The following is a 13,109-nucleotide window of genomic DNA, read 5'->3' as shown; positions in this document are numbered from 1 at the left end:
TGTCAGCGGCTTCGGCCGCTTCCGAAAACACCCGCAGTGACAGTTCTACGGCTTCCCTGGTTTCGGTAACTTTTTGAAGATTAGCGTCTCAACATTCGGAGGTTTCCGTGGGTCTCGCTTTCCTTTGCGCCCAGCCCCCTCTAAGAGTTCGGCTTCTTCCAACAATTCAAACCGTCCCAGTCTTTGGTTTCGTCCGAATCGCCCGCTCTTCTCCGCCGACCCTGTCCAAGCCGTCGGCCACTTCCGACAATCCTAACCGTCCCAGACTTCGGCCCTTTCCGAAGGTTTCCGGCGCTCGCCCACGGGCCCCTCCAGGGATTAAGCTCGATTTCAAGCTTCGGCTCTTTCCGGAGGTTCCACTCGCTCACTCCTCCCCTTCCGGAGAACTTCGGCTCCTTCCGACCACTTCGGGAAGCTCTCACTCTCGGGAAGCCCCTTCGGCTTTTTCCGTCGCCACTTCGGCTCCTTCCGGCGTGGAGAATTGAAAAGGGGAAGGAGGACAGGGACGAGTTGGGTCAGGGGGAGGGATGCAGGAAAGGGGGCGGGGTCCCGGCTCTCGGCACCTGGCTCTCCCGGTGGGGAGAGCAGAAGAAAAGAAAGCTCGACCTCGCGGAGGGTCTGAGGAGGTGCGCGAGACAAAAGCAGCCAGCCGGGTGAAGGGAGCGCGCAGCCGCTGCGGAGGTTGCCAGCGCGGCTTTCTGCGCCTGCGCACGGTGGTAGAGGAGGGGGCGAGACGGGCGCCTGCGCCTGCGTAGAAATCGGTCTGAGGTTAGGTTTCTCGCTGCTCCGGAAGCGAGACGGGTTCCAAGGTCCACAGTGCGCATGCGCGAGGTTTTCACTCCCCAGAATAAAAGTACTGAATTCCCGACCGTTGAGCTAGACATCTCTGCCCTCCATGCTTCAGCGAGCGCGTGAGCGCCCCTCTTTCCGCGGAAACGCCGGAGACGGTGGGAATGCCACTTCCGGGAAAAGGACCAACTCGCATTACCGCCCCCTGGCGGACTGGAGGCAGCATGAGCCCACACGCCACGGTCCCCCCAGGTGGCCGCCTCCGCCAGAGGTCACTGAGTCCCGCCGCCTCCGGCTCACTTCTGCCCAGGTAGCCCAGAGGGCTGTGTTCCCGCCTCTTTTCTGGAGTCTGATCCTCCGAGTTTCTCGAGGAACAGCTCCTGCCCTCCACTCCTACGTCTCCGGGGCTAATTACACCCTGTCCTCCCCAACCTCCCGGCTCCTCCTGGCCGCCCCCGCCCCCGTCTCCGTGGCAACTGCCGCCCCCCTCCTAGGAAGAGCTAGGCCGAGTTTATTCCAAATTTTTACGTCTCTTTAATTTAACTTCTCTGAATAACTGACTCGCGGGGTGCGGGGCTCCTGGGGGGCGAGCCGCCGCGGGTGGGGCAGGGCGGCGGGGACGCGCGCTCGCCGCGGCCTCACCGCTTGAAGCGGTAGGTGATGGGCAGCAGCAGCTTGCTTTTCTTGAGGGCCTGCACCTTCTCGAGCGTCTCGTCGTCCAGCGCCAGGAAGCAGCGGCGCGAGTACTCCAGCAGGCGCTCCTTGGACGGGTCGAACTCGCCCACCTCGGCCAGCTTCTCTGGGGCCACGATGAGCAGCTCCGCGATGGGCGTGGTCAGCGCCACCGTGTTGCGGTCCACGCGGTGGTGCTCGAAGGCCCGCGACATGCTCTTCAGCTTCTGAAAAGTGCCCAGGATCTTCTTATAGCGGCAGAGAACCCCGTCGGCGTCCTTCACTGTGGAGCCAAGAGGGGGCAGACGAATGGACGGGGAGGGAGAGATGGCGCGGTAGACCCAGGAGGGCAGACACGGGGAGGAAACACACAGGAAAGGACACGGAGGCAGGGAAGAGGTAGCGAGGAGCCAGAGACAGGTGAGCGCCATAGAGGAAGACAAGGGAGCACAAGACGGGAGGCAGGAGGAAAGGAGCGGGGGACAAGGTCAGACCAGCGGGAAGTCCGAGGCGGCCGGCGCGGCACGCCAGACCCCGCCTCGCCCGCTCCTCCCGCTGACGCGGACTCACGCTTGAGCAGCCCCACCCGTCGGGCAGGCCCAGGTCCTCTCTGATGAGGACACCAAGTCTGAAGTTAAGGAGGTGACCCTTTTGGAGGGGGGGACAAAACTTGAAGTAAGCGCACATCCACACGTGGAGGCTTCGGGACAGAGCCGGGCCTGGCCTTTACACGTGGAGAGGCTAGGGTGGGGGCTCTGGGAGTCAGCGCAGTCATCAACCCAGACCTCGGGGACGCCGCATCCTGCTCACCTCGCTGCCTCTCCCGGGCCTTGGGCTTCCCGAAGCGTCTCCGACCAGCACTTCCCTTCTGCTTCTGCCTCTTCCTCTCGCTGGCACTGCCTGCTTCCGACACCCCGCTGAGAGAGGAGGCTGCCGATTCTGGGTCTGAGGCTTCACCGCCAGCCCTGCTGTCCCCCTCAACCCTCCGGGCCCCAGGCTTCACCCGGCAGTGGTCCTCTGGGGAGACAGAAACACGTGAACTGGGACTGAAAACATCACATCACAGGTCTCCAGGGAAAGAGAAAGGGCCTGGGTGTCTTTCCGCAGTGAGTGACTGGACCCCCCCCCAACCAGGGTGCCCCACTAAGACAGGTGGACAGGAGTGTACTGCAGACGGTGGTGACAATGCCGAGTGGAGTAGAGCCAGCTGGGACTTAGAGGAGGTGGGCGTGCTGCGGCCCTCTTCCCAAGGTCCTGGCATAGGAGGCCTGAAGGCTGTTGCAGAGGTCAGGGGAGGAAGACCTCAGGAGGATCTTAACCACAAGGTGTTCCCATGAGGAGGAGGGGCTTTCCAGGGACCCAGAAAAAGTGCCAGAGTGTTGAGTATTGAAACCTAGAAGCCAGGTAAGGCCTTGGTCCTGATGGGTTACGTCAGACCCCTAAAAACCAGGTCTCTGGATGAGAGACACCCAGACAGCAGTTGAGACCCAGACAGAGTCCTGCCCTCCAGACAGTCACCCAGAATGAAACCCTCAGTGTAGGAAGACAGGAAGGTCCAGATTCCCTAATCCTGTGGTCTCCAGTAACAAACCCCAAAATACCACCGGACCCTTACCCAGGCTTTGGAGGCAGTTACCAGCCAGGAAGCTTGCAAGGGACCCATTGGGGTTGGGAGGTGCACAGAGTTTGAGTCCTCCAAGACAGGCTAAAGATCTGGCAAAGGGAAGCCCTGAGTATCTGGGGAAGGGGCAGGAGTAGTGGTCAGAACACTAGCAAGCAGGACAATCACAAAAAGTGGCTTTGGGGAGGCTGCGGCTGGCCATAAGTTACGGCAGAGCAAGGCAAGGGGGTTGGGAGAACAGATTCTAAAACCATCAAAAAGGCCCCAGATGAGAAGCTGAATCCACCTGCAGAGTGTAAGCTCTTTGACGAGGAAGGAGCAGTAACCAAGGTAGGGGCAGGGTAGGTATGAAGACAGTCTGAGGCACAGAAGGCCAGAGGCTGGATGCTTGAAAAGAAGGCTGGGATTTCAGGGCAGGGTCTCCTGAAGAACTCAAGGGACTGCAGTGGTCTTCCTGGGCAAGGAGATGAGGAGAGGGTCCTCTAGGGAAAAGGAAGGGGAACCTGGACTCAGGTTCCAGATTCCCCTAGGGCTCAGGGGCTGGAGGCTGATGGGATGAGGGCAGCCCACTGGAAAGGAGATCCTGGGGATGGTCCCAGGGAATGGGAGGTCCTGGACTTCAAGCAAGATGGCAGCTGGGCAGGAAACTAGTGGACAGGGCCAGGATGCCGGGTCCCCACCAAGAAAACCACACAGTGGGGCCTCAGCCTGTGGACGAATTGGGGGGAACTGTGTCAGTGCCCCCCACCTGTGTCCATCCGGGCAGAGGAGATGAACTTGTCCAGCTGACACCGCAAGAAGTCCCTCTCTTCTTCCAGGTCCTCAATGCGCTTCTGCAGCCAGGAGTTCCTCTCCAAGGCCATGTGCAGCTGGGTCTTGACGCTGTTCATCAGGGCCAGCGTGGGGGATGCAGCCTCTGGAGGCTCTAGGAACAGCAGGGAGGGGCAGGGTCCCCAGTTACACACCACCATGGGGTGCACCCCAGCTAATGGTACCTCCAACCCCTCAGCTCACCGTCGAAGTTCCCCCGAGAGGGGCTGAGACTGTAAAAAATCTGTGAGTCTAGGTGCTGTGCCTTGTCAAAGGGGATGGAGATCTCCAAAGCCTCGTCGTCCTTCTTCACTGCAGAGGAGAGGCCCGTGGTGGTCACCCAGGGATGATCCAGGGCCTCTCAGACCACCCCCAACCACAGCAGCCCCGGGTAGGAGGGGCCGGAATGACGGGCCAAGTCTGGGAAGGGACTGCTCCTCACTTGTTCGCCTATGGATGTTCCGGTCATTCATAAGGAAGCTTCCTGCAGATCCAGCAGTTGAGCGCCTCAGGGGCACTGGACAGAAACAGCAGCCACAAGTGGGGTCAGTCCTAGAGGAGGTGAGGGCTTCCACTCCTCAGAAATGAGAAAGGAGAGAACTCGAGCGCGGACTCCCGGGTCTGAGCTAGGAGGGGACCTGTACTCCGGACTCCTATTAAATGAAGGTGCGGAGGACCCAGACACCTAGGTCCTGGGCCTGAATGGGAAGGACTCCCACCACCGACCATTCTCACACCAAGAGAAGCCATAGGTGCAGGAAAGGGAGACCACCCCAACTTCCAAGCATGGGGTGGGAGTCCAGCTCACGCGCGCCGCCTCCTCCCCCGGCACCCCACGCCCCTCCCCCGCACTCGCGTGGGCAAGCAAGGCCTTTCCCAGGTGATGGGGGACGCGTGCGCAGTGCTGGGGAAGGTCACGCGTGGGGATGCGCCCCCGTCCCCGCCCCCGCCCTTTGTCCCGCGAGTGGGAGAGGACAGTCGTGGAAAGGAGTCCCGCAGGGGCGCACCTCAGGCCAGGGGTGCGAATGCGGCCATCATCCCCCACCCGTGGGTTCCCGGGGTCCTAGGGGCAGGGCCCCCCAGCGCTCACCCACCCGCGCGCGGAATCCGGCCCAGGGACCGACAGCGGCGCCGGCGCCCATGCCCGGTGCCGGGGAACGTCTGCAAAGAGTCACGGGGAGCGGAGAGAAGCGCCCACCCGCGAGCGCGCAGGGGACAGGGAAAGGGGGACGTCTCGGAACTGGGCAGTGGAACCGGCAGGGACGTGGGGACTTGCCCTGTCCAGCCCGCCTGGCGTGCCTCCTCTAGAAATCCCGGCGCCCAGGTGATGCCCGCCGTTTGCGCGGAGGCTAGGGCCGCACTTGCGCGATGGCCCCTTGCAGCACTCCCCCCCCACCACCACCACCTTCCCCCGAAGTACAGGCAGGGAATGTCACGAAATTCCCATCCTGCAGAGCTGCCGCGGCTTCTGGGGTCCCCCGGTGAGTGGCGAAGTGCCCTAGTCAACGGCAAGTGGTGGTGGGGGTGCGGATGGGGGGAAGGGAGAGGCAATCCAGGAAAGTTGAAAAGAGGAGAATCTGCTCTTAGGGATGCTCCAGGTACTGGCTGGTATGGACCCCCCACAACTGGCCCCATCTCACTCATCCAGAGCCCAAGGTTTCTAGGGATGTGGGGGCCAGGGTGGCTAGTGGAGTGGGAGTTACACCTCACTTCGAAATGAGGGCCAGAAACAGTCACGACCATCCCCATAAAGGTGACCAAGAGCTTGCTGTGGAACAGTTGGAGTCCAGTCCCCAGCCTTGGTTTACTCACCTGTTAAGTGGGGGAGGTTACAATCCCTGCTAGGTTCCTTGCGAGAACGCTGTGAGATGACACACAAAACTCAGCCCAATACCTGGCCACACTCGGGTCCCAGCGCTCTTGGTGTTATCTGAGATCAGACAGTGGGGTGTGAACAGTCCCTGGGATGTTCCTTCCTACTCTGGGGAGTACATATGGAATATTAGTTTTTCTGCCCAAAAAAGAGGTCGGAACAAGAAAGGAAGCCCAGCACAGTGCCTGGCACAAAATAGGCAAGGAAGATGCACTAAGGAGGCAGATATTTATTAAGCTCAGTTCCACCTGCCTCTACTCCCATTCACCAGCAGCACCTGTACTCTGGGACTATGAAGCCCTTATAAGACCAAGGTTTCAGCCCTGTGAAGGAGAGTCTGAATGTCTGCCCCAACCAAAAAAACTGTAACCAGCTCCCCCTTCCTGCTTCACTTTACAGATAAATTGCAGCCTGGATCAGAAAGTCCAGGGGGAGCCACCTGCCCTAGATCAGTGTTTTCCAAATTGTAGGTTCATGGGCAGAGAATTTAATATAGTAGGACGGACTCTACATTTCAAATAAAAATAGTAAAAAAAAAAAAAAAAAATCAAGGTGCCCTGCACATACTAAAGGTAACTATTGTTGAACTTTTTTCACATACATTTTGTGTATCTGTATACTGGGCTTTCATATAAAACATGTATGTTACAATGGGTTATGGTTTTTAAAAAAAGCTTTAAAACACTCTTCCAGATGACACAGGTCTTCAGGAGCTGAGAGAAGCCTGACCCTAGGGCAGGCCAACGGTCCCATTCCCCAACCAGGACAGCCAAAGCCCATAGTAAGCAGGTTCTACCAGGTTCAAGATGCAGTCTCCAAGAACAAAGGGGCTCAGAGCAGGAAGCTGTTTATTGGGTGTCCAACCTCAAGCTCTGGCTGGGAGAGGAAGGCAGGTCTGGACCCTGCCCAATGGCAGCATAGTGGCCTCTAGAAGACAGTGGGGACTCCTAAGGACCCCTGCCACTTTCCTGAGGGGGAGAATTTTCAGGCACAACATTTTCCCCATTCACCCCTCCAGTCAGGGCTCCATCATGGACTATCCGGGTCTTCAGAGCCATAGGACTCCTCCATTCTGTGTGAAGGTTTACTCGTGCTCATCACACTCCAAAGCGCTGAGCTCCAAGCAATGGCTCAGGGACTCCTGCTCCAGGTAAGGCATCACCTCCAGAGGAGACCAGTTCCACCTGTGTCCAGGGCCCCGAACGCGGGCCTGCACCTCCAACAGCGCCTCAGGGCTTCAGTAGTCCCAGCTCCAAGAGCCCCATGACCCTGGGATGCCATATACCAGGTCACGGATGCTTCCACCGCGCGTGCTTCTGCAGCGTGTTCTGCTCCATAAAGCGGCGCGGGCAGTGTGGGCACTGAAATGGGCGCTCGCCCGAGTGCACGCGGCTGTGCTGGGCTAGCTCCCCCGCATCCCGAAAGCGACGAGGGCAGAGCGGACAGCCGTGGGGTCGCCCACCACCGGCGCGGTGAATGGAGTGATGCCGCGCCAAGTGGCTGGCCCGCTTGAATGCCTTCCCGCAGGTGTCGCACTCGAACGGCTTTACCTCCGAGTGGGTGATGCTGTGTCGCTGAAGGTATGACATGTACTCGAAGACCCTGGAGCACACAGGGCAGCTGTAGCACTTTTTCTGCGCTGAAGCCCCATCGGCCCCAGGCTCCCTCTGCGACTCCTCGTCCACTAGCACTGTGTAGGGGACACCCTGGGTGTCAATGAGAAGGTAGTGGTTGGGCCTTGGAGGGGACGAAGTCTGGGGGTATCCGGTGGAGGAGGAAGGTCCAGGTTCAGGGGACCTGCCTGTCCGAGGGGGAGGGGCCTCCATGGCCTCAACAGAGGGAAGCGCCAGGGGCTGGGGGCAAGGGGACGGCAGCACCAGCATCCGGAGGGGTGGCTGAGGCCTGGTGGATGGGAGAGAGGATGAGAAGTTTGCACCGCACAGAGGAGCACGGAACCACGGGTTCAGTTCTTTCCCCTCTATGTGCCCTGCCAGGACCTCTGTATTTCGCTGTCCCTCAGTCTCTACCCACTAATGGACTCTGTGAGCCTCTCCAAGGCCGGCGAGGTCTCCCGTCCTCTGGCCTCCACCGCCCACCGTACTCATAGGCTCTCTGTCCTCTACGCACAACCGGGACCTTGCTCGCTTTTCCCCTCTGCCCTGCTCAGCTCCAGCCTCTCCCCGGCTACGGCCCGACCGGGTGTATGTGGAGGGTCCATCCTGCACCTCCAGGCTCCCTCTAGTCCACGCCCCTCCATCCCCCACACCTCTTCCTAGGCCCTGGAGCTCTCCGCGGCCTGCCCCGGGTCCACAGCCCTCGCCTGCCGAGCCTTTCGGCGCCAACTCTCGCAAGAGCCGGGTCCGGACGCCGCCAGCCGGGCCTCCGGGCCCCGCACAGGTGCCGGACACGGTCCCGCCCCCGCGGTCGCTCCGATCCCTCCCGCCCCACCCCGTACCCGGTGCAGCAGCCTCTAATGTCCGGGCGGCTCCGGACGGCCCCGAACTGCCTTCGCAGCTGCAGGTGGCGGCGGGACGGGGACTTTTGGATGTCCCCAGGAGCTGGCGGCACTGGGTAAGGGGAGAGAAGAGAGCGAGGGTCGGGCAAAGCGATGAAGGTCCAAGGGAGGACAGTGGAGGCGGGGCACCTGAGAGCTAGGGAATGGGCGCCGGCTGGAAACACACATACACCGAGAAGAAGGTTCCCAGGTGCCCGAGGTCCGGTCTTAACCCCCTGCCCTGTCCCAATACACACGCAAGTAGGAGCCTCAAAGTGGAGTGAGGAATGTTTATTGAGCAACGAATGGGGGAGGGGTCATGGGCAGAAGGGGGAGGTACTAAAATGAACCAGACCGTGCCGGTGCTCTTTTCTCTTGCCTTCTATGCAGACAACTGTTCACCGCTTGAGAGAGCAGAAAAACAAGGCTCAGAGAGATCGCGTCGTTTGCAAAGGCTCACGCAGCACAGCCAGAGAGGAGCCCAACTCCTACTGGCTCCCAGACCCAGGGAGGGGCAGCAACTTTGGTCTACATCACACAGCTAGGAGGCAGGGGGATGAAGGAATGATGCTTCTTCCTTTGGGTACATGGGGAAACCGAGGCACAGGGTAAGGCAGTAACCTCGGCAGAACTGGGGACTGTATGTGGGAGTGGCGCTGTGTGGGTCAGACGTGGTGGCCCAGAGAGGGCAGGGCGGCGCAGGATCGAGCTCAGTGCAGGCGCACGTGCTGCGCCAGCTCCGCGGCGTCCTGGAAGCGGCGCGGGCAGAGCGGGCAGGTGTGCGGAGGGCCCGCGCGGGCGCGGTGCGTGGCACGGTGCCGCGACAGGTGGCTGGAGCGCTTGAAGGCCTTGCCGCAGGCGCCGCAGGTAAAGGGCTTGAGGTCCGAGTGCGACACACGGTGGCTTTGCAGCCGAAGAGGGCTGGCAAAGACACGGGCGCACTCCGGGCAGCTGTAGCCCTTACGAGGACCGGGCTCTCCCGGGGGCGCCTCGCGCTGGGGCGGTCCCCGGGGTTCCTCCTCCAGCTGCACTGTGTACGTGTAGGGAACCCCGTTGGCGTCGATGAGCAGGTGGCGGCCCAGCCGCGGGGGCCGGGGCCCCGCCGCCGAGGACGGCGTGGAGGAGGGGCCTTCCGCCTTGGGGAAAGGGGGAGCCTTGGGGGGCGGTGGGTCCATGACCTCCGGAGAGGAGGACCGAGGGTGGGGTGGCCGCGGCGGCAGCAGCAGCATCTGGAGCGGCAGCTGGGAGCGGCGGAGGGGAGAGAAGTTAAGATCGCCTCTTCCTTTCAGGAAAAGCTGCCTAAAAGGGAACGTGTCCCCATTCTCACGACCTGTCACCCTTTCGCGCCACTGACCTACCGCCCTACAAAATAAGAACGGACTCCAGCCCAGACCTCCCAGCTTCCCTACATCGGCTCCGGGCGGCTCCAACAGGGCTCAGTCAAGACCCGCTCCACCCTGCCATTCCCCCTGGGCCTCCTCCTGCGGACATCGTCCTCCCATTCCCCACCGGGAACCAATGTCCGAGTTGGGGTCTCTCTTACCTCCCACCCCTGGCCCTACTGGCCTCCAGGACTTCTCCCATCGGTCAACTCCAGCCCTGGCTGCGTCCTTGCCTCGGGGCCCCCAGGCCTCCTCCCCACTACATGCGCTCAGGGCCTCCCCATCTCTGCAGCGCGGCGCCTCGTTTCCTCCCTGGGTACTTCCCCAGAGTCCCACTAACCCAATTCCCCACTTCTCACTCAGGGCTCCCCTGACCGTCCCCACGCGTCGCGCCTCGAGGGCTCACCACCCTGTCTCCACTTCGCCTCTACTGCACCGACGATCCCTCGGGCGCCTCGCCCCCTTCCTTCTGTACGCCCAGCCCCGCTCTTGCTACCTGCTCCGGTCCTGCGGGGGACCCAGCCCCTAGCAATGACCCATCCGTATTCTTCTCCACCCCTCCGGGGCTTCCTCCCGCCACACGCACGGGACCTCCGGGCTCGCGTTCCCACGTGCCTCTCCCGAGCCCTCTCCCCGCTCTGGGCGCAGCTGGCATCTCTCCTCTGCGCGGCCCTCCATCCCTCCGCTGCACGCGGCAGGGCCCCCACCCCTCTCCTGCGCCCGGGCCGCCTTCGCCCTCCCGCCCCAGCGCGGGGCACCCTCCAGCCCCACCCCGTCACCGCGGGGCCCTCCTCCTCCTCGCCTCGGTGAGGCGCCCTGGCCCCTCGGCGGCGGCGTCCCCACCACACCCGCCTCCGCCCCACGGCTCAGCCCGTCGGCCCCGAGCCAGGCTCCTCCCTCACGCCGACCCCGTACCCCGTGCAGCGGCCTCTCGGGTCCGGGGCGGGCCGAGGTCCCGGCGGCCCCGGGCTTGCCCTGGCGAGCGCCGCTGTGGGACCGAGCTTCCGGGCAGCTCCGGGCCGGCGGCGCCGGGTACGCGGGACTGGGGCGCGGGGGCGCGAGGGGCGGCGGCGTCCCTGGGAAAGGGCGCCGGCGGGGAACACGCGCGCCCCGCACGAAGGTTCCGCCGCCGGAGCCGGCCCCGCCCGCGGGGGGGCGACGGTCAAGCTGCGGAGGGCCCAGAGGACCTGCAAAAGCCCCAGCCCGCCTCCCCTGCTCGGGTCCACCGCCCTGGCGGGGCAGTTCCGTCGTTCTGACCCGACCCGCCAATAAACTGAGACCGGGAGGGGGAAATGTTGCCCGAAAGCCCTCAAGGAGGCCACTGTCCATAGAGTAAACGGGGAGACAGGTCGAGGCCAGCCGGTGGCTCTGACGTGAATAGCCACGATCCTCTCCTCCCGCGAGGCGGGGAACGGAGGCCGAGGAAGCCGGGCGCGGCCAGATGCGCGAGTGGGCAGATGTGACACTGGGGCGGGCGCATGGACGCTGAGGCCGAGAGCTGGCTAGATGTATTGGTAGGGAGGTGTGCCACTTGCCGTGGGCGGTGGGGAGCTGAAGCCCCGGGCAGGCCATCACCGCTGAGGACACCGGTGTGAAGTCGAGCGCTCCCGCGGAGCACGTGGGAAAGCCGAGGCCCGGAGGCCAGGCCTTGCGGATGGCAGGTGCCGAAGGCCGGGCCCGCAGCAAGCCTAGCGCCGGTGTGCTTGCTGCCAGCCGGCTGCGCTCTGGAAGGGCGCCCGCCGAGCCCGCGGCGGGCGGCGCGCCTCCCTGGCGCAGAGGCGCCGGGAGGCCCCGGTGTCCCCAGTGCCTGCGGGGGCTTGAGCAGCGGCGCTCTCGGGCTGCTGGAGCCTGGCCCAGGCGAACGCTGCGAAATTGCAGGGCGAGCGGAGCGAGGCCCGAGGGAGAGCGCGACCCCGCGGCAGGAGACGGGAAGCGGGCGGCGGGGCGGCCCAGCCGCCGAAGCGACGGAAGTCTGTGCAGGCTCTCGCGCCCCGCAGGCCCGCCGGCACCGCTCCGAGGAGCTGCCCAACGCTTCCTGACCCGCCAGGCGCCCGGTCTCGCTCAGGTCCGGAGCGCCGCAAGCCGCGCGGGCTATTGCTCACTTGAAGGGAGTTAGTGCCTCTAAGAGTAAGTACGAATTTGACTCAACTTTGCTTCATTTGGATCTTTATAGCCACAGGGGCTAGGTATCTATCCCATGGGATCGCTAGATATTCCGCGCTCAATCAGTTGCGAACCTGAACCCTGAGGGCCAAAATAAGATCATTATATTTGGTTTATCAAGGGTTTTGTTGTTTTTGTTGTTTTAAATTCCACTAACGTTTTACTGGGTAATATTTTAATTCCAGAAAGTGCACAGATTCAAAGTTCCAGGCACACATGGAAATAAAAGTCCCGAGATGTGGCAACAATCATCTGGAACCGAGCAAGTCTCCTGTCTTCTCTAGAAACCCTCAAGTGATCCAAACAATTCTGATATTAGGCTAAAATTAAAGTTCCCTTAATGTTGTGCTGTCTAGAACAACCACACCTGACACATCTAGTCTGAATTAAAATGGGCTGTTTAAGTGCAGATTCCCAACAGATTCCAAAGATTTAGTGGAGAGGGGAGATGTAAACTATCATGAATATTTTTAAAATTATTTTGGAGTTGTAGATGGACAGCATGCCTTTATTTGCTTATTTTTGTATGTGGTGCTAAAGATTGAACCCAGTGCCTCACATGTGCTAGGTAAACACTCTGGCACTGACCCACAGCCCCAGTTCCACATGAATAATTTTTATGTTGAATATTCTGAAATATAATTTTGAATAGATATGTATACATACTGGTTTAAATGAGGTATGAATTAAAATTAATGTTGCATGTCCCCTTTCCTTTTTTAGCATAGCTACTAAACAATTTAAAATTTCATATTTGGCTCATTCTCCTTCTACTAGACATCACTGCCTTAGATGTCCTCCCACTTTGATAATTTTATGGTGGGCAAGGGGGAGTAGTAGGGGCTTTGGAGAATGGTAAACTAAGGGCATGCCTGCTCTAAAGGGCCCAAATCCTGCTCTGGTCACCTGACCCACTTCACTCACCTGTCCACCTGCCCATACATTTGAGACACTTGAGTTTATCGTCCTTTCTACTTTCTGGGTCACCATTCCCACATACTTCAACTGTTCCCTTTATCTACGTCAGGCTTCTCAACTTCAGCACTGATATTTTGGGCTGCATCCTTCATTGTAGGCCCATCTTGTGCACTATGGAATGTGAAGTACAAGCCCAGTGACAACAACATTCCCCAATGTCCCCTAGGGGCCACGATACTCCCGGTTGAGAATGAGTGGTCAGTAGGAACAGCTACCCAATCTGAATCTCCCACCCCAGTCCCACTCTCAAGTTTCAGATCCATGTAACTATTTGCACCCATGAGAGCCACACTCACCCCACCCCAATATCAGAAAATAACATCAATG

At 60.8% G+C, this 13,109-nt stretch overlaps 3 protein-coding genes across 13 annotated transcripts; all 3 read right to left on the bottom strand.

The window, feature by feature from the left end:
* Positions 1-88: 88 nt before the first annotated feature.
* CCDC106 (coiled-coil domain containing 106) lies at positions 89-10,684 on the bottom strand. Of its 8 annotated transcripts, none has more exons than XM_079117493.1 (6): positions 10,557-10,684; positions 4,335-4,409; positions 4,097-4,204; positions 3,831-4,007; positions 2,272-2,478; positions 89-1,688 (listed from the first exon to the last, which is right to left on the bottom strand). In XM_079117493.1, exons 2-6 carry the CDS (start codon positions 4,363-4,365, stop codon positions 1,324-1,326), a joined length of 888 nt encoding a protein of 295 aa, XP_078973619.1. In that variant the 5' UTR covers positions 4,366-4,409; positions 10,557-10,684; the 3' UTR covers positions 89-1,323. The 8 variants fall into 8 exon arrangements, with proteins under 8 accessions (XP_078973619.1, XP_078973620.1, XP_078973618.1 ...); XM_079117494.1 differs by lacking the exon at positions 10,557-10,684 and adding an exon at positions 5,705-5,842 and having other exon boundaries at positions 4,335-4,469; XM_079117492.1 differs by lacking the exon at positions 10,557-10,684 and adding an exon at positions 5,705-5,834.
* Positions 7,055-10,666, bottom strand: ZNF581 (zinc finger protein 581; the record flags this gene model as incomplete). 3 transcript variants are annotated; one of them, XM_079117503.1, is made up of 2 exons in its annotated part: positions 10,557-10,666; positions 7,055-7,667 (listed from the first exon to the last, which is right to left on the bottom strand). In XM_079117503.1, exon 2 carries the CDS (start codon positions 7,646-7,648, stop codon positions 7,055-7,057), a length of 594 nt encoding a protein of 197 aa, XP_078973629.1. In that variant the 5' UTR covers positions 7,649-7,667; positions 10,557-10,666. The 3 variants fall into 3 exon arrangements, with proteins under 3 accessions (XP_078973629.1, XP_078973627.1, XP_078973628.1); XM_079117501.1 differs by lacking the exon at positions 10,557-10,666 and adding an exon at positions 8,221-8,352; XM_079117502.1 differs by lacking the exon at positions 10,557-10,666 and adding an exon at positions 8,032-8,188.
* Positions 8,536-10,688, bottom strand: ZNF580 (zinc finger protein 580). Of its 2 annotated transcripts, none has more exons than XM_079117508.1 (2): positions 10,557-10,688; positions 8,536-9,500 (listed from the first exon to the last, which is right to left on the bottom strand). In XM_079117508.1, exon 2 carries the CDS (start codon positions 9,486-9,488, stop codon positions 8,970-8,972), a length of 519 nt encoding a protein of 172 aa, XP_078973634.1. In that variant the 5' UTR covers positions 9,489-9,500; positions 10,557-10,688; the 3' UTR covers positions 8,536-8,969. The 2 variants fall into 2 exon arrangements, with proteins under 2 accessions (XP_078973634.1, XP_078973633.1); XM_079117507.1 differs by having other exon boundaries at positions 8,536-9,558; positions 10,557-10,683.
* Between the last annotated feature and the right edge of the window lie 2,421 nt (positions 10,689-13,109).

This window comes from Sciurus vulgaris, assembly GCF_902686455.1.
Source record: "Sciurus vulgaris genome assembly, chromosome: 17".
Lineage (NCBI taxonomy): Eukaryota > Metazoa > Chordata > Mammalia > Rodentia > Sciuridae > Sciurus > Sciurus vulgaris.
Note: the sequence above shows the minus strand (reverse complement) of the source record. Positions and strands in the feature narration are given on the sequence as shown.